Source organism: Callorhinus ursinus, unplaced genomic scaffold (genome assembly GCF_003265705.2).
Source record: "Callorhinus ursinus isolate GAN/ISIS: 27379988/994484 unplaced genomic scaffold, GSC_fseal_2.0 scaffold123, whole genome shotgun sequence".
In the NCBI taxonomy this organism is placed as follows: domain Eukaryota; kingdom Metazoa; phylum Chordata; class Mammalia; order Carnivora; family Otariidae; genus Callorhinus; species Callorhinus ursinus.
In genome coordinates, this window is record NW_027397185.1 from 748,718 (window position 1) to 766,892 (window position 18,175).

At 61.9% G+C, this 18,175-nt stretch overlaps 1 protein-coding gene across 1 annotated transcript in view; it reads right to left on the reverse strand.

Annotated features, from left to right (window-relative positions):
- Positions 1 to 18,175, reverse strand: part of OBSCN (obscurin, cytoskeletal calmodulin and titin-interacting RhoGEF) — a 103,705-nt gene that overhangs the window by 44,738 nt on the left and 40,792 nt on the right. Inside the window, 14 exon segments of the mRNA XM_073889930.1 lie at positions 3,070 to 3,407; positions 4,153 to 5,008; positions 6,308 to 6,681; positions 7,158 to 7,475; positions 7,584 to 7,871; positions 8,155 to 8,430; positions 8,599 to 8,871; positions 14,890 to 14,965; positions 15,110 to 15,306; positions 15,575 to 15,847; positions 16,395 to 16,667; positions 16,767 to 17,033; positions 17,551 to 17,817; positions 18,116 to 18,175. The exon segment at positions 18,116 to 18,175 is cut by the window's right edge and continues 13 nt beyond it. Of these exon segments, the coding sequence (XP_073746031.1) occupies positions 3,070 to 3,407; positions 4,153 to 5,008; positions 6,308 to 6,681; positions 7,158 to 7,475; positions 7,584 to 7,871; positions 8,155 to 8,430; positions 8,599 to 8,871; positions 14,890 to 14,965; positions 15,110 to 15,306; positions 15,575 to 15,847; positions 16,395 to 16,667; positions 16,767 to 17,033; positions 17,551 to 17,817; positions 18,116 to 18,175 (4,136 nt within the window).

The following is an 18,175-nucleotide window of genomic DNA, read 5'->3' on the forward strand; positions in this document are numbered from 1 at the left end:
TGAGTCCACGTGGATCTGATGCTGACTCCACGTGGGTCTGATGCTGAGTCCACGCGAGTCTGATGCTCACTCCACGTGGGTCTGATGCTGAGTCCACGCGAGTCTGATGCTCACTCCACGTGGGTCTGATGCTGAGTCCATGTGGACAGGTTCAGAGGTGAGTTCATTGTAGAAACTCCAGCTCGCATCAGAGAATTTCTTGTTGAATGCTTACAGACTGGAAACAACAACGAGTTCTATGATTGCCTCAACTTCCTGCCTTGAGTTTCCGGCTCCAGGAGAGGAAGCTGAGGCCGAGCCAGGTAGACCTTGAGTGGAGGAGCTGGCATACTGGGAGATGAAGACTGCTGGTGTCCATAGGACGGAAGCCAGAGAAGAGAGAGGGCAGAGCACTGACTAGCATGTGCACAGGGTGGGGACGAGCCATCTGAGGGGGACATCGAAACAGTGGGGAGGATGCTGTGTTTCCAGTTGGACTGGGAACTTCCCCACTCTGTGGCTTCCGGTCCTCAGGAAGGGGGATCAGCCCTCAGCAGAGGGAGGAGATCGGCCCTGGATGGAGCTCTGCCAGCCCCCCACCTCAGAGGAAGACCTCAAGAAGATCTGCAGAAATACAAAGTCTCCAGCTGCCACGTGGGCAGGCATCCCGTCAAGGACCTCCAGACTCACACGGAGGCAGGAAAACGGCCCAGTGGGTCAAAACCAAGCCAGGACGGACGCACATGGAAGTGGCAGACAAGGTCATCAAAGCAGGTATTAGAACTGTATAACCAAGACCCAGCACACGTGAGAAAAGCTTCCAGTAGCACTTGTTGAGACAGACGGTACACTGACAGGCCTGATGGCAGCGTAGTGACTTCAGAAGGACAGCGAAAGTTGGAGGATAGTAGGACAAACAATGTGGGGAAATGGAACTCAGACCCAAGAGCTGCGCATGAAGAGAGTCAGCGCGTGGTCGCGCTGCTGCACGCGGCTTCTCGTGCCTGTGACTGCAGTCCCCAGACGAGCGGGGAAGGAAAGAGACTTGAGGAAATCACAGCTAAAAACACCTCCAAGCTTCATGAAAATTAGAAACCCCGAATCCCGAGAAGCTCCGTGAACAGCAAGCACGCAGGAATATAAAGAAAAGTGCACCCAAGAACAGCACAGTCAGATGCCTCGAAACCAGTGAAAAGAAGGAAATCCTAAAAAATACCCAGAGACCATTTTTGAGGAAAATGACAAACTGGTCCTCAAAGTCATAAAACTCAAGGGACCCAGATGCTCTGAACGAGAGTGAAGCTGGAGGACTCACATGTCCAGATTTCAAAACTGACTACGAAGCTACAGTAATCAAGACAGTGTGGTGTTGCCAGGATGACAGATGTACAGACCAACAGGACAGTTAGAAGCCCAGAAATGAACCCATACGTGTCATGGAAGTCAGTTTTTGACAGGAGTTCCGCGCAATTTTACAGAGGAAGATAGTCTTTTCTGTGAACGGTGCTGGAATAACTACATTTCCACGAGACAAGAATGAATTTGGGTCCTTACCTCACACCATATACCAAAACTAAACCTACATGTAAGAGCTGAACTATAAAACTCTTAGAAGAAAACAGGGTTGTACATCTTTATAATGTCAGATTGGGCAGAAAAGGCAAAGCCACAGAGATGGGAGAGTAGCTCATCGGTGTCCAGGGGCTGGGGGAGGCAGAGTGGGACAGAGCGTGGCTCAGCAGTCCTGATTTTAAATCCCAGGGGAAAGGGCTAGCTTTGCACAGAGAAACAAAGATAGGAATGGCACCCTATTTCTCAGTGGAAAGCATCCAAGCTAGTAAATAGGAGAGCAGCACCTTCAAGGTATGAAAAGAAAAAAGAATCGTCCTAGTAAAAATATCTTTCAGAGCCACAGGAGAAATACAGACTTTTTCTCAGACGTGCAAAAGCTCAGAGAATTCTAGCATTCCCAGATGACGGGGAAAATGTGGAAAGATGACCCTCAGGCGGAAGGACAGCGATGCCAGAAATCTAGATCTCCGCGGCAGCATGGACTAGCTCCTGCTTTGGTGAATGTACACAATTCTGCCTCGGTCACGCTAACCGACTTGCGTACAGCTGTGCTGTGGATACGGCCGTGGCCGTGGCCCTGCATCTTGCTCGTGTCTGCTCAACGACCTCTCGTGGGGCCGGCCGCCCATGAATCCATTCGGGAGAACAGTCCTTCCCAGACCCCACCTACTCTTCGGTCTCAGCTCTGACACCCGCTTTTCCAGAGACAGTGTCCCACGTTGCGTTCCCATGTCTCTGATCCACGCCAGCACAGCGGATGATCCCTACTGATGAAGTTACCATCCTGCTGAGTGCATGCGACATCTCGCTGGGGCTCCAGTAGCGTTGCCCCCAAGGCTAACATCCTCCAGGTGCCTCAGCCTTCGGCAAGTCCTCCCCCGTGAAGCGTCTGGACACATCTATTGCTCTGGTTCCAAGTGGATTTTTAATTTTTTTTTATCTGTTTCCTGTTGAGCATTCTTTATGTTGTTTTAAGATAAAGTTCTTTACTTAGATACCTGGTTTGCAGACACCTTCTCCTGCCATGTAGTCTCTCCACATGGGGTCTTTCTCAGAGCAGAAGTTCCTAACTTTTACCAATTTTCCCTTTTATGGGTGTTGCTTTAGTTGTCAAATCTAAGAAGTCTTTTCCTGGCCGTAGGTCCTAAAAATTTCCTCCTTTTTTTCTGAGAGTTTCATGGTTTTGTATTTTCTATTTATGTATGTAATCCATTTTGAGCTCATTTTTGTATGAGATCAAGGTCTAATTATTTGCCTGTAAATATCCCAATTACTCCAGCATGACTTGAGATTCTATCCTTGAATCCGAAATTCTACCCTTCCTCCACTTAAACGCTCTCGCACTTTCCTCAAAGATCAGATGGACCTACTCGTCCTGAGGCCCACCAGGAGTCACTGCATTAGAATAACACACACCTCCTGTCCCCTTATCACTCGGGGAAACTTCCGGCGACTCGGGAACCGTGTACTGGGAATGAAGGACAACCAAATCCATATTTCTTAAGGCACACAGCTAACCTCCACACGCCCGCCCAGCTCGGGCCCTGGGGCCATCAAACCCGGATCCCCACACTCACGGTCTACACGGAGCTCTGCCTTCGTAGAGGACACGCCCACGCTGTTCTCAGCCATGCAGCGGTAAACGCCCATGTCTGCCGGCACCACGGCTGTGATGATGAGCTGGTGGCCGCCCCGCTGGTCCTCACTGATCATATAGTGGTCATCCTCCTCCAGCATCCTTCCATCCTTGAACCAGCACACGGTGGGCACGGGCTGGCCTGTCACCACGCAGTCGAAGCTCACGGGGTAGCCGTCCAGCACCTCCTGATCCTGCAGCCCAGTCAGGAACACGGGGGCTGGGAGGGACAAGCGGGGTGTGCAGTGAGTGGGCCCCAGGCCTCTCCCCCAGCCACCCCAGCAGCTCAGCGTGCGTCATCTGCTCCCACTGAGGTGGGGGGGGGCGCTCGCAGGTGCCTGGGCCAAACACAGTTCTGTCTCTGCTCGCCTAGGTCCAAGCCACCGAGAGGTCAGAGGGATCGTGGACAGGAAACAGGGAGGAGGGGGAGGTAGGGGGAGACAAATGCTGTGTGGGCTGAGGGTCCAAGGGTTGCAAGGATGAGAACGGCCCAACATTGTGCAGGGAGGTTCCCAGACGTGACGCCATGGGTTATTCGTTAGACCCCTCGTTGTCCCTAGCGATACGCAAGCCAACAGTGGAATGGCTCTAAAATTAATCTAAGTTGCTGGAGCAGGTATTGGGGGCCGTGGAATCCCCCCTTTCATAGCGGTTGTATCCTAAACCCTCACGGAGCAAAAAACACAAACTCTGGAAAGTCAGTGTCCTATGCCCACTTCACAGAGGACACTGAAGCCCAGAGAGGCGAGCTCACAACAGGCAGCTGGGATTGACATCGAGCTCTGTCTATCCCCAAATTCGGGGCTCTTCCAGCTCAGTGGGCTGCATCTGCAGTAGCCAGAGGCTGGAGGCCAGCCAGCTCACTGAGTCTTCACCTGACGCAGGTCGCCTTGGCTGGCCCTGCTCCTCCTCCTTCCCCGCCACCACTCCCGCCCCCCCCAGCCACGGGCAGCAGGCAGACTCACCAGCCTCTGCAGTCTGTGGGCGGGGCACCATCTCCTGAGGCGTGGCAGGGGCGGGACCCATCTTGCTGATGCGCATCTCCACCCCCCGGGGCCCCTGCTCCAACAGGCTGATGTCCACCCCAATGCCCATGGTGCCAAACATCTCCCGGAAGCAGGTGGCCGCACGGTGGGACTCGGCAAGTGACTCGAAGCGGATGTAGACGAAATGCTCATCTTCGTGGTACGTCTGCCAGTCCCCAGGCTCCTCGGGCTGTGCTGAGCCCTCATCTGCACTGAGGAAGATCTCTTCGTCTGAAACCTCAGCTGGGCTCTTGGTGCGGAAGAGGCGGTGCAGCCGCCGGGCTGCCCGGCGAAAGGCGTCGTCCAGCTCTCCCCCCGAGGAGCTCTCTGCCTCGCTTTCAGTCCCGCTGACCACCACACAAGCGCTGTGGGCCACGTGGCCAAACTTGCTGCTCACCTGACAGGTGTAGTGGCCGGCGTCGGCCCGGCCCAGGCCCGTGACCAGCAGGGAGCAGGTGCCGTCCGCGAGCTGGTCAATGTGGTGGTGCCGGCCATCTGTCAGCTCCATGCCATCCTTCAGCCAGCGAGCACGCACATCCGCCTTGCTGGACACCACACACTCCAGACGCAGGACATCCCCCACCTGTGCCTCTGTATCCCCAAACGTGCGGGAGAACACAGGTCCCTCCTGCTGCTTCATCTCCTTGCGGACCTTGTAGCCCTTGAAGGCAGCCTGGATCTTCACGGCTGCCTTGTCCATGGACGGGTCACTCAAATCTCCCAGTGGTGGGCAAACAGCAGCTGGCTGCTCCTGATGCTTCTGTGGCTTCCCAGGTGGGACCGTGGGAACCCCAACCTGTGCACACAGGGAAGGTAGGGAAACTGAGGCCCGCGACAGGAAAAGCACAGTGCAGGGACAGCCGGGGCAGGGCTGGAAGCAAAGCGCAGGTCTCCCACTCCAGCTCCAGGTCATCATGCCCCTCTGTTTCCTGCCCACCTGCAGCTGCTCAGCCTTTGCGTGCCTGAGGGCTCCTGGTGCTGCCGAGAGGCAAGCCCGCTCCCTGAAATCACTCTAAGTGGTCACCCAGACAGAGACTGGCAGGTTGTGAGACACAGCCGGGCGGATGGGTGAATGGGTGGATGGTGGATGGATGGGTGGTGGATGCATGGGTGGCGGATGGGTGAATAGTGGATGTGTGGGTAGGTGGGTGGTGGAAGGTGGATGGGTAAGCGAGTAGATGATGGGTGGTGGCGTGAATGGTGGAGAGGTGAGTGGTGGATGTTGGGTGGTGGATGGGTGAGTAGTATAATGAATGGGTAGGTGGGTGGGTCAGTGGTGGATAGGTAGATGAGTAGTGGATGGGTGGGTGGGTGAGGGGTGGGTGGGTGGATGGTGGGTGGTGGATGGGTGAGTAGTGGATGGGTGGGGGGGTGGTGGATGAGTAGATGGTAGATGGGTGAGTGAAAGGCGGATGGGTGGGTTGATAGGTGGGTGGTAGATGGGTAAATGGTGGATGAGTGGGTGCTGGATGGGTGGATGGATGGGTGGGTGAATGGTAGATGGGTGGATTGACGGGTGAGTGGTGGATGAGTAGTTGGTAGATAGGTGAGTGAATGGTGGATGGGTGGGTTGATAGGTGGGTAGTAGATGGGTGGATGGTGGATGAATGTCTGGTGGATGGAGATAGACGGTGAGTGGGTGACAGATGAATGGGTGAGTGAGTGGTAGATGGGTGGGTGGTATGTGGGTGAATGGGCGGGCAGGTGATGGATGGATGGGTTAGTGGTGGGTGGGTGAATGGTGGATGGATGGATAGATGGGTGGATGGATGGATGGATGGATGGATGGTAAATGGGTGGGTGAATGGTGGATGGGTGGATGGATGGGTGAGTGAATGGTGGGTAAATGGTGGATGGGTGTGGGTGAATGGTGGATGGTGGATGGGTGGGTGGCTGGACAGTGGATGGATGGATGGGTGAGTGGTGGATGACGCGTGGACGGACAACGGATGGCAAATGGACAGCGCGTGGACGGGTGGCTGTATCAGTGGGTAGCAAAGGACAGATGATGGAGCAATGAGCGGGTGGCGGGTGGATGGGTCGTGAAGATCTGAGACAGCCAGGCCTCCCCTTGTAGGCCACACTGGACACTCACCTTGCTGACCAGTGGTGAGGTGCTGGGCCGCCCAGCCTTCTTGAGGTAGGTAACCAGGCAAGGAGTGCCTGCCCGGGACTCGTCATCAGAGCTGGTGTGTGAGAGGTCGGCCTCGCCGGAACGTGCCAGCTCATCAGCTGTGGAGTAGTCCTCAGAGAGCTCACGGGCTGCTTCCTCTGGCTCATGCTGCAGGCGCTGCGCGTGACCGTCCTCCTCGGGCAGCTCGCTGATGGAGTCCAGCGTGGGCTCACGGCTCATGCGGCGCTTCCGGGCCAGGGCCTCCCACAGCAGGTGCAGGTCACCCTCCTGGGCTGCCTCAGGGGGGAGGCTGGGCTGCGCAGGGGCCTCATCCCCAGATCCTGGGGTCAGCACCACTGAGAAGGACAGGAGATGGTCAGCAGGTGGGCTCAGAGTGCAGGGAGGAGGGGGTCGGAGTGGGGATGGTCATAAGGGGGGGCTCGAAGCACAGGGCGCGGGGCACCTTATAGTGTGGGGGCATGAGTTCAGGGGGGAGTGATTTAGAGTGGGGGCTCGCAGGGTGGGGTCCGAGCACAGAGTGGGGGACTCAGAAGGCAGGGCGGAGGAGGCTCAGAGGGCAGGGGCCAGAGAGCTCAAGGGACCATAGTGGTACCGAGGGATGCGATGGTCAGCGTCCCGCTCGGGGACCAGTGTGACGTGAGCTGCCAGCCGTCTGAAGAAGCGAAGCCACAGGGTCCCACCAGGCCTCAGTCTTAAGGCCGCCTCCCCAAGAGGACCCCTGCCTGTCTGCGCTGGAGCTGATGACGACGAGGGGCCGGCTCACTCCCACACCCCAGGGCTCTCCCGCTTTCGCTGGGTCCCGAGGACGCACCCTGGAAGGAGGCAGCTGCAGAGGAGATGGGGTCCTGGGCGCGGCAGCAGTGGTACTCGCCCTGGTCCTCCTCGGAGAAGCCCCGGATGACCAGCGTCTGCCGCTCAGCCCGGCAGAGAACCTGGAAGCGCCCGCTCGGTTGGATGAGCTCCGTCCCCTTCAGCCAGACGACCTCGCCCGCCTCGGCCACCTGGCACTCCAGACACACGTCCTCACCGGCAGCCACCTGCCGGCTCTCGGGAGCCGGGGGCGTGGGAGCCGGGCGTGCGGGAGCCGGGGGCGCGGGAGCTGGGGCCGCAGGCTCAGGCTCCTGGGGCTCTGCGGGGAACAACGCCACTTCAGCAAGGCGTGCCCGGGGCCCTCCAGCCTGGGGAGCACTCCGGGCAGACCTCACCCTCACCAAGCGTGGGGAGAGCAGCGCCTCACCGAGCCTCACTGTCTGCGGCAGGTGCACCGGCTCCCCGGCCCCCGCTGGGCCCACAGCCGCCACGCGGAAGCGGTACGTCTCTCCGGGGGCCAGGCCGTCCACCACGCACTCGGGCCCGGGCACCAGTTCGTGGCACAGCCGCCACTCACCCGTGGCGGCCGCCTTCAACTCCACCCGATAGCCGTAGAGACCGCCACCGCCGTCACTTGCAGGGGCCACCCAAGACAGCGTCACGGAGCGGCCGCTTCGCGCCACCACCTCAGCGTCCTCTGGGGGGTCCGGGAGGCCTGCGGGGAAAGGGGCTGATCGGTGGAGGCTCCCCGTTGGCGCCCGCGCGTGCCCAGCCTGGCTGCTTGGGGTCTGATCCTAGGGTGCGGAGTGGGCACCAGGCCGTCCGCCCCCAAGGCCGGTGAGCCACTGCGCTCTGGGCCCAGCCCCTCTGAGAGAGCAAAGGGAGACTGTGTGCCCTGAGCCCACCCGGACGGGGGCCACGGAGAGACCCCAGCAGCCTCTGGGACTGCACAGCAGAGCCCTAGCCCCAACCTGCAGCAGGCGGCCCGAGCCACCCACCCAACACGGTGAGCCGCGCGGAGGCCACGGCGTCGCGGGCAGCGAAGGTGACCTCGCCAGCGTGGTGCGGCTGGGCAGCGCGCAGCTGCAAGGTGTGGTGGCTGCCATCCGCGGTGACCATCCAGTCGGGGTCGTCCGGCTGCACAGCGGCCCCGTTGATGTACCAGGTTGCCTCGCCCACCGGCACCGCCTCGCTGAGCGAGCAGCCAAAGCTGGCCTGCCCACCGGCCCGCACCGTGGCATCCTGCGGCGGCTCCAGCACGTCCAGGCGCCAGCCTGTGGGCGGGGGCGGTGCGGTGAGCGCGCGGGCGCAGGGCCAGCCTGGAGGCACGGCCAGTGGACCTCTGTGCCTCCAGGTCCCTCCAGCCCCCCCCCCCCCCCCCCCCCCCGCCGGCGGTGGGCGGGGCCCCAGACCCCCCCCCCCCCCCCCCCCCCAGCCCTAACCTCTGACTGTGAGGAACGCGGACGTCACCACGCCCCCCGCCAGGAAGGTCACCCGGCAGGTGTCCTGCAGCCGCAGGTTCTTAAGTAGCAGCAGGTGCCGCAGGCCGTTCTCCAAGTAGACCACCTCCGTGTTCTCGGAGGTGTGCACGGGCTCGTCGTCCCGCAGCCAGGTGTGGGCGGCCACCTCGGGGCGCGACAGCCGGCACTCGAACAGCGCCTTGCCGCCTTCCAGGGCGTCCACATTCTCCAAGCCGCGCACCACGCTGTTCTTGGCTGCGGGGAAGGAGGCCGCTCAGGGATCCCTGCGCAGCCCCGTGGGAGAACCTCCCCCTCATTGCACAGGGCCCGAGGGCCGAACAGAACGCCGCCTAGTGGAGGGTAGCGCACAGTGTCCACGTGGGGTCGCCATGGGGGCCTCCTGACGCCCTGCCCACTCCCACACCATCACTGCCCTGGTGGCCTTCGCTCGTGGCCAGGGAGGGGGGTGCTCCACACCAGGCGGGTGAGAAGCCTCCCAGGTGGTCCCACCTGGGACCTGATACACAGCCAGGCTCAAACCCCCGCCCCTCCCCCACCCCAGACCGCGTATGGGGCTCAGGAAATGCCCCCCTTTCTTCCCATTCCCGCCAGAGCTATCGGCCATGCTGAGCTGCTCCCCTCACTCCACAGACCAGACCTCTGCCCTAAGTCCCCACCCCTCCCGGTCTCTCGTGCACACACGACACCAGTCTTAGTACGTGCGCACGAGTTTGTGTGTGTGTGAGTCCCGAGCTCAGGACTGGGCATGCCTGGCCCCAGCTCCAGCCCAGCGCCTGGCTGCACTGCTTGTCTCCTGCCACGGCCCATTCCCATGACACAGCACCTGTTGGGCAGGGGATGCCCGTAGGAACAGTCTGAGTGGGCTTCCAGGAGGAGGAGGAACCTCAGAATGGGCATGACTGAGCTGGGCAGGAGCAGTGACAAGAACGGACCCCAGGATGGGAAGGAAGGAGGGATTCGTGAGGGGCAGTGGGGACTTGGCCAGCAGAGTAAGGGATGCAAGGCGCCAGGTGGGGTCCTGGGAGGGGGGTGCATGTCAGGCCGGAACGGAACGCCAGGTGAGCCAGGGCTGGCCTGGATGCTGGGAAGGCTGTGACCTTGACCCAGATGACTTCGGACGCCGACCTGAGGGATGGGGGTGGGGGCAGCCAGGCGCACGGCCCCCACTGCTCTCTAGGGTACACACCCAAGTGAAACCTGTTCACAGCCCTCGTGCTCAATCCCAGCTTGTCCACAGAGTCCATGTGCCCTGCAGGCGAGGGTGCCCGCTCTGGACAAGCAGCCCCAGGGAGTGAGAGGGGCAGGGCAGAGTACCCAGAGGACCTGTCCATGTCCTTCTTCTGGTCACCTTCCCGGCCCCGGGCTGCTCGCCCCACAGACCAGACATCCCCACAGCCCGGCCCCTTCCCTCCCCACATCAGAATCAGCGGCACCAGCGGGGGCTTAGGAGTGCATCCCCATCTCCGCTGTGCTCAGATGGCCAGCTGGGGGCTGCTCTTAATCCTGGGGAGGAGCAGGAGGACCAAGGGGAAGGCCAAGCCTGGAGTCACTGGGGTGCCCAGCATCCTTCCTTCCCATTCCAGATGTCTCCGCTGCTCTGTTTTGCTAAAATCCCAGACTTCCCTGAGCGCTCGCCGGCCCTCTCCTGCCTCTCCAGGCTCCCTTGTCCGTGCCAGATGCCCTCACACCCCAGCCCCACTCCCACCTCCCTCAGGCCTGGGCTCACCTCCCCACAGCCCTTAGCAGCTATCACCCCTACCTTCACCCCCACAGCAATGGCCCCTGCACAGAGGGCTTAATGTCTGTTCGGAGCTGCGCCCCCAGCGACCAAAAACACAGCGTTTTAACAACTCAGTTCTTTCAAGAGTGAAGCGGTGGGCGCGCCACACGGCAGGTGGCCCCCTGACCGCTGCCTGCAGCCTCCAGCTCACTCACCACGGGGAGGGGTTCAGATTTTCCCAAACAGGACGTGGCAGCAGCCAAGAGATGCCCCCCCCGACAGAGGCTGCCGTCCACCGCCCCCCACCCCTGGTTCCCAGAGAGTGTCCTTGCTGTGCCGCAGACGGGCACGGAGGGCTCAAGAGCCCGCTGGGCGGCTGGCCTGGACAGGAGCGTGGCTAAGATCCCCGGGGCTCGAGGAGCTCTCAGCCCAGCACCCCGTCCTGTCCTGCCACAGGCTGCTCTGGGAGCAGAGGGGCTCTGCACGCCGGACCCTGTCTCTGTGGCAGGGTCACGTGGCCACAGGGCGCTGGCCGTCCCCAGCTGCCTCTGCACCATGCAGGACGGTCCCAGCCACGCCGGAGCCGGGCAGGCCTCACCTTGCACGTGCAGCAGGGCCGCCACGCGGGTGCCTGCAGCCTCACAAGAATAGATGCCACTGTCGCAAGGCAGGGCCGGCTGGAAGGACAGCCTGGCCACGGTCCAGTCCTGCTCTATGATGACACGGCGCCCGTCGGCCCGCACCTCCTGCTCGTCCATCTTCCACGTGGCCTGCACCGGCCGCGAATACTGGCAGAGGAGCTCAGCCCGGCCGCCCTCCTCCACCACCAGGTCCTGCATGGCACTGACCACCTCCACCGCGGGATCTGTCGGCCGACACCCCGGTCCCGCGTCAGCTGGGGCCGCGCGGCTGCACCCCACCCGCCCTCTGGTCTCAGCGGCTCAGCAGCAAGCAAGCATGGGGCTGTGGCGGGAGAGGCACCTGTCACGGCGGCCCGGGGCCCTCTTCGCAGGGCAAGCCTTGCCCCCCACACCACCACCCGCGGAGGACGGCACTGTCGGCTCAGCCTCGTCGGGGCTAGGCCCTTCCTCACCCGGTTTGTCCCCTAAGCCCCTGCCTCCCTCCCCACCCCCTGGCCCAGGGCATACTTTGCCTCAGCAGGGACACGACACCCGTCCTCAAAGCCCCCAGGCCTCTGCTGGGCACGTGGCACGCCCAGCCCAGCTTGTCCCTTCTCCAGGGGCCTCGCCGACCTCCTTGGGGTCCCCACCCCGTCTTGGCCTGCTGACATCCTACTCAACAAATGGGGCGCCCCTGGGGTGCTGGTGGATGTGCACGTTAATTCTGCAGAAGCACAGAGGAGGACCAGGGTGCCAGGCGAAGCCTTGCTGGCCCGCCGTGCCAGGAGTGCCTGACCGCCCCCACCGGTGTCCCTCCCCAAAGGCTAGCTCTCTCCTGGAAGGGCACAAGACCTCAGCTGAGCCCGCAGCAAGGGAAGCAGCTGTGGGCAGGGACAGTGCCGCCTCGGCCAGCTCCAGGAAGGGGACTCTCGCCTCCCGGCTGCCCTCAGGTGCTCCACAGGGTGGTGGCCCAGGCAGGAAGCAGGGCGTGGCCCTACAGGTGGGGGGGGGGTGCGGTGGGCTTGCAGGTTCACCACTCTCTTCCTCAAATCAGGATGGCAGACCTCACACTGTGCCTGCCCCGTCTGTGTCCTGGGGCCAGCCCCAGACCCGCCGCCCGGGAACCCGCAGCAAGCGTGCCGGGTCAGCAGGTGCAGAAGCGCCAGCCCAGGGCAGGTCCCATCGGCCAATACCTTTGACCAACAACTTGGCCGTGGAGACCAGGGGCCCTGCGCGGTAGGTGATGGTGCCTGAGTCAGCAACCCCCAGGCCCGAGAGTGTGAGGGAGTGGAGGGTCCCGTCGCGCACGGAGATGGCGCTCTGGGGGCCATCCTGCAGCAGGGTGCCATCCAGCCACCAGCGGGCCTCCGGCCCACCCACGCGGGACACCTCACAGGAGAATGTGGCCACCTCCCCCGCAAAGACGTCCACGTTCTGCAAGCCACGTACCAGGCATGGTGCCGCCTCTGCACAAGAGGGCGAAAGGAAGGGGGCTGGGCGCCCTGGGCCTGTGGGGCCAGCCTGGGGTCTGAGTCTACAGATCCACCCAGGCCGGCTGGCCTGCTCTGCTTGCAGAATGAGATACAGAGACCACCCACGGCAAGCCCGCGGAGGGCCAGCTCAGCCCCCCTGCACCCGACAGCCCATTGGAATACGTCCACTTGCACCAAAGGAGACTGATGACCTGCATCCATGCCCTTGTCAGAAGACACAACACATAAGTTCCAAGCCCCAAAACTGTGATCTTTGTGGGGTGAGGAGGAGAAGCCATGGGGCCCAATGCTCTGATCTGGTGTGGGATCTCCCGTGGGAGATCAGCCCTCCATTCCTGGAGGTGTGGAAGCAGGTGCCTCTCCCGTCCCCAGATTTCCATTTGTGCAGATGTGCCCTCAGGTCCCTCCGGCCCTAAGATTCCCGGGCCCTAACGCCACGTGTCACACGGTGGGGCCTGAACCCAGGCCCTTCCCACTGCTCTGTACCCCTGTACCCACCATGGCTGGCCCCTCCCCCAGAAGGTCCTCCATGCCCTTCCCGGGGGTGCACCATTGATGCCCTAGCCCCACCTGCCCTTCCACCGCCTCCCAAAAGGGCACACTTGACTGCATCCCCACCCTACCCCATTAGCTCCCCATTCCGATCTCCAGCAGAGTTCCCGAGTTCATCCATATGCCACCTGACAGGACACCCATTCACACCCCCCCATGCTCACAGTCATCCCCACAGTCATGACCAGGCATCTGTACATGAGCCAGCACACCCCAGCTGGGGACACCGGACCAAGAGGGGCCAAGGCACACAGCCCTCGGTAGAGCCTGCAAGGCCCAACCCAGTCCCATGCTGCCCCCTCAGAGATGCCCACTCTGATAAACACATGGCCACTTTGCTCAGGACAACCAGGATCCTACCCCTCTCCCATCACTCAACTTGAGGGCACTGCACTCTGGAGCCTTACCCAGCCCCACAGTTCACAGAGCTGACTCTGTCTGTCCGCCTTCTGAAGATTTGGTGCAGGAGGGGAGGGGACCTGAGATTCAGGACATACTCGCGACACACTCTGTTTCTATGTCCAACCCTGACAGCAGACTGGGGACTCCCTGAGGGCAGAGCTGCATCTGTCCCCTCTCTAAGTAGATAGTAAGATGGATGGTGGGTGGACAGATGTATGGCAAGTGAACAGATGGATGGATGGACGGTGGATGGATGAATGAATGGTGGATGGACAGATGGTGGGTGCATAGATGGACACATGGATGGATGGGGGTGGACAGATGGATGGATGGACGGTGGATGGATGAATGAATGGTGGATGGATAGATGGTGGGTGGACAGATGGACACATGGATGGATGGGGGTGGACAGATGGATGGCAAGTGACTGGATGGATGGATGGATGGATGGTGGACGGACACATGGACGGATGGATGGTGAACGAGCAGATGGATGGATGACTGGATGTTGGATGAGCAGATGGATGGATGAGCAGTAGGTAGATAGAGGAATGGATAGATGGTGGATGGGTGGATGAGCAGATGGATGGATGGATGGATGGTGGATGGATAGATGGATGGTGGATGGATGATGGACGGATAGGTGGACAGTATATGAACAGATGGACAGATGGATGGATGGATGGATGGTGGATGGATGGTGGACGGATAGGTGGACGGTATATGAACAGATGGACGGATGGATGGTGGGTGGATGAATGGTAGATGGGTACATGGTTGACAGATGGATGAACAGATAAGTAGACACACACACAGATGGGTGGTGGATGGACGAGTGGGTGGATGTCTACAGACGAACGATGGATGTGGGTGGGTGGCGAGATGCATGGCACAAGCTTGAAAACCAGTAGACAGAACAGGATTCGTTCTCAGGGTCAGGCACTCAGAGACGACAGCTCTGGGGACAAGGTAGAACCCAAGGCGAAACCTTCAGATCCTGCCTACAGGCCTGGAGACTTGTAGGCTCCTGTCTAAACCTACATGCATCGGGGTTGTGCCGCCGCATCAGCACTTGGAAATCTGCTGGATGCACAGCTGTGTGGCAGTGCGGACATGAGCACAGTGACTGGTGTCACAAGAGTAGTCATGTGAAGGGTGGAAATCCCAGAGGCCCTGCCTCCACCGCAGGGCCCAGGCCCCCAGCAGCCAGCCTCCTGTGGACAGCCCTCATCCCATACTGGGATCCCACACACACCAGAACGTCGCAGGCTGACCTGCACTGGTCCATCTCGTTGGGCTTTCTGGTCTGTGGCTTTAGCCACCAAGCAGTGGAAATTCGCCAATCTAAGGCAAGGTTGCCTCTGGAAGGCTTGGGTTTCTGGCCACACCACCCCCAAACAGCTCCCTGAGTAGGGAAATACAGACACCCACAGGCAAGGCGCTGGTTAGGGCAGGGGGCTCCCACCTGTGACCTTTAACCGGGCCTCCGAGCTGCATGAGCCCACTTGGAAACTGATGGTTCCAGCATCCTCCAGGGTCACCTGAAGGACAGAGGGGGTCTCAGCCTGGCAGCCCTGCTCCCACCTTCTCCACAGGCCCCCAGCCCAGTCCGGCTGGAGTTGGGACCTTCCCTCACCCGCACCCCCGGGAGCACTGTGGCTGGGGACAGGCCCCAGGGCGCCCACCTTGCGCAGGGTGAGGAGGTGGAGCGTGCCATGCTCCACAGTGATGTCGTTCATCTCATTGGCCTGCAGGGGCACCCCTCCCAGGGCCCAGCGGGCACCCTGGCCAGAGGCCCTGGACAGCTGGCACCGGAAATGGGCGTCCTGGCCCTCGCTGAGCTGCAGGTCCTGCAGGGGCTCCACAATGGTCACCTCAGGGACTGCACAGAGGGAGACACAGCATCGGCCTCCAGGTCAGGAGTGCGTCCCGGTCCCCCAGGGTCTTCCCCAGTACCCCCCCCAATTCCTGAGGACAGGCACGTGAGGCCCCACCATCATATCTTGGCCCTCCCGGAGTTGCCCACTCACAGGGGCACCTCCCCACCAGTTCCCCACCCCCGAAGGCAAGGGTCCAGGGATCTGGGTCTGGCCCACAGAGGGCCCGGACCTTCCAGCCCAGAGTGCAGTGAGCCTGCCCGGCCCCGCTACCTCGGACAGTGAGCCGCGCCGAGGACGTGTGCATGCCCACGTGGAAGGAGACGGTGCCTGCATCCTCGGGTGTCACGCCCTTCAGCCGGAGCGTGTGGGTGCGGCCACCCCGCACGGACACCTCCGTCACCTCGTTGCTCTGCAGGGGCAGGCCCTGGAGGCGCCACTCCACATCCGCGACCCCGTCCCGTGACACCTCACAAGTGAACTCCACGTCCCCGTCGACCTGCGCCTCAGCATCCACCAGCCCCCGCACAATGGTCACCTCTGGCTCTGGGGTGTAGGTGAGAGGTCCCTTTACCAGCCAGGTCAGAGCACCCAAGCCAACCTCCCACTCCTCCTCCTCCAGGAAGCCTTCCTGAACACCCTCACAGTGTTCCACTGCCCCAGCCTCTATGTGCCCCACACATTTGTCACCACGACACCCGACTCCTAGGGGCAGAGACTGGGCTGGGGGCACCTCTGGAAGGAACGTGAGCACTTGTGGGAGGCTGGGCTGCCTCTGTCCACCCCCACCCTGCGGCCAGCCCTGCCCTGGCCAGGACAGCCGGGAGGCAAGCCCTTTAAGGCAGACAGGGGCTCCTGAAGGCTGCTGGTGGGATACAGGGCAGTGTTGGGGGGCTGCAGCGTGTTTCCCCCTGTGAACACTCCTCTCTAGGAGCACCTTCAGCAGAGTGGAACAGAAAGAAGACAGAGCCTATAACCCCAGGGCCCTCAGAACAATGCCCAGACAAGGGCTTGGCCTTAATGCGAGCTGGGCCAGGCCAGGTGCACCCTCAGGGCAGCCCCACGGGGAGAGGGTGTGGCAGGAAGGGCTCACCTTTGACCACGACAGAGGCCACGGTTTTCTGACCACCGGCCACGCACACATACTCGCCCGCGTCCTTGGCCTCCAGTCCGTGGATCAGCAGCTCACATGTGGTCCCCAGGCACCTTATCTCGTATTTGGGGCTCCCGTGCAGCTCCACACCCTCCTTGAGCCACTGCACTGGGACACCGGTCTCTGCCTCGCTCAGCTGGCAGCAAAGCCGGGCCACACCGCCCACCTCCTGCTCCGTGCTCTGCAGCTCCTCCTGGAATGTGGGCCTGGGGACTGGGGGGCCGGGGAGGGGCGCTTAGGGCCGCCGAGCAAGGCGCCGGCCGCTGCGGGACGGAGGGCCCCAGGGAGGGCAAGGGCTGCTGGGCCGCTCACCTCGGACAGAGAGGCTGGCAGTGCTCTGCGTGTGGCCCGTGTCACAGGTGTAGTGGCCGGCGTCCTCCTGCTCTGCGCCATGCACCAGCAGCTCGGCGGTCCTTCCCTCCTGCACCATCTGGTACTTGGCGCAAGGGAAGAGCTGCAGGGAGCCCTTGTGCCACTCCACGCTGGCGCCCTCCTGGCTCAGCTCGCAATGCAGGCGCGCCGTGGCACCCTCGTCCACCTCCTGGGACTGCAGCTCCCTAAGGAACCGTGCAGGTGCAGCTATGGGGAAGCGGGAGAGCGTGAGGGCAGGGGCGCAGGGGGCGACAGCAGGGGCGCAGCTATGGGGCAGGGACACCGGGGGGGGGGCAACCATGTGGGTTGGGGAGACCACCCTGGGGGCTGGACCCAGGGTGCCTAGAGGGGTGCAGGGGAGAACCACCGGACAGCAGCTATGAGGACCGGCAGCGGCGTGGCTACTGGGTGCAGTGGGACACCTCAGGGACACAGCTACAGAGTGCAGAAGGGGAACTGCAAGGGTGCGGCTATGTGGTGCAGGGGTGAACCACAGGGGCATGACAGTGGAGGGAGCCCCAGGGGTGTGGTTGTGAGGGCTGGGGGTCACCTCAGGGTCTCAGCTACCAGGCTGCGGATAGTGAGGGCTGAGCTTCCTGCCAGACCTGACATGCCCACAGAGCCCATGCCCCCCATGGGATGCCCAGGGTGGCGCTGCAGCCCTGCGGCACAGCCCGAAGCACAGGGGACCCGCATGTGTGACAGGCCTGGCCTTGGGGCCCACCTGTAATGCTGAGGGTGGCGCTGGTGGCCCGGGGTCCACAGGCACATGTGTATTCCCCCGAGTCCTCCCGGCGCAGGTCCCGCAGGACAAGCTCCACCGTGGGGCCCCGCTGCCGAGGCTCCCTGCGCCCATCGGCCTGCAACTCCAGGCCGCCCTTGCTCCAGACCACGGTGGCATTGGGCTGGGACAGCTCACACCGCAGGGTCACTGAGGAACCCTCCTCAGCCTGCAGGCTCTGGAGTGGCTCCCTGAATACGACCTGTGCGGCTGAAGGGTAGGCACAGGATCAGCCCCCAGTGGGTGTCCCAGCCTACAGCTGGACACACTGAAGACGGGGAAGTGGGCAGAATGGGGTGAGGTGGGAGAGGGACAGGAGTGGAAATTCTGTCCCTACCACCAGGATGGGCCCCGTGAGGTCATAAGGGTGGAGGTCAGTAACCACAGACACCGGACGGGCAACCAGGCAGGACAGAGTAGGGGAGGGCCTCTGAGGACCAGTGAAGATACAAGACGCAGAGAGGGGACAGGAACCCATGCACTCCACGTGGCCACACACGGTCTTTACCCCTGACGGTCAGCGTGGCCGACGTCCTCTCCTGCCCGCACACGCACGAGTACTCCCCAG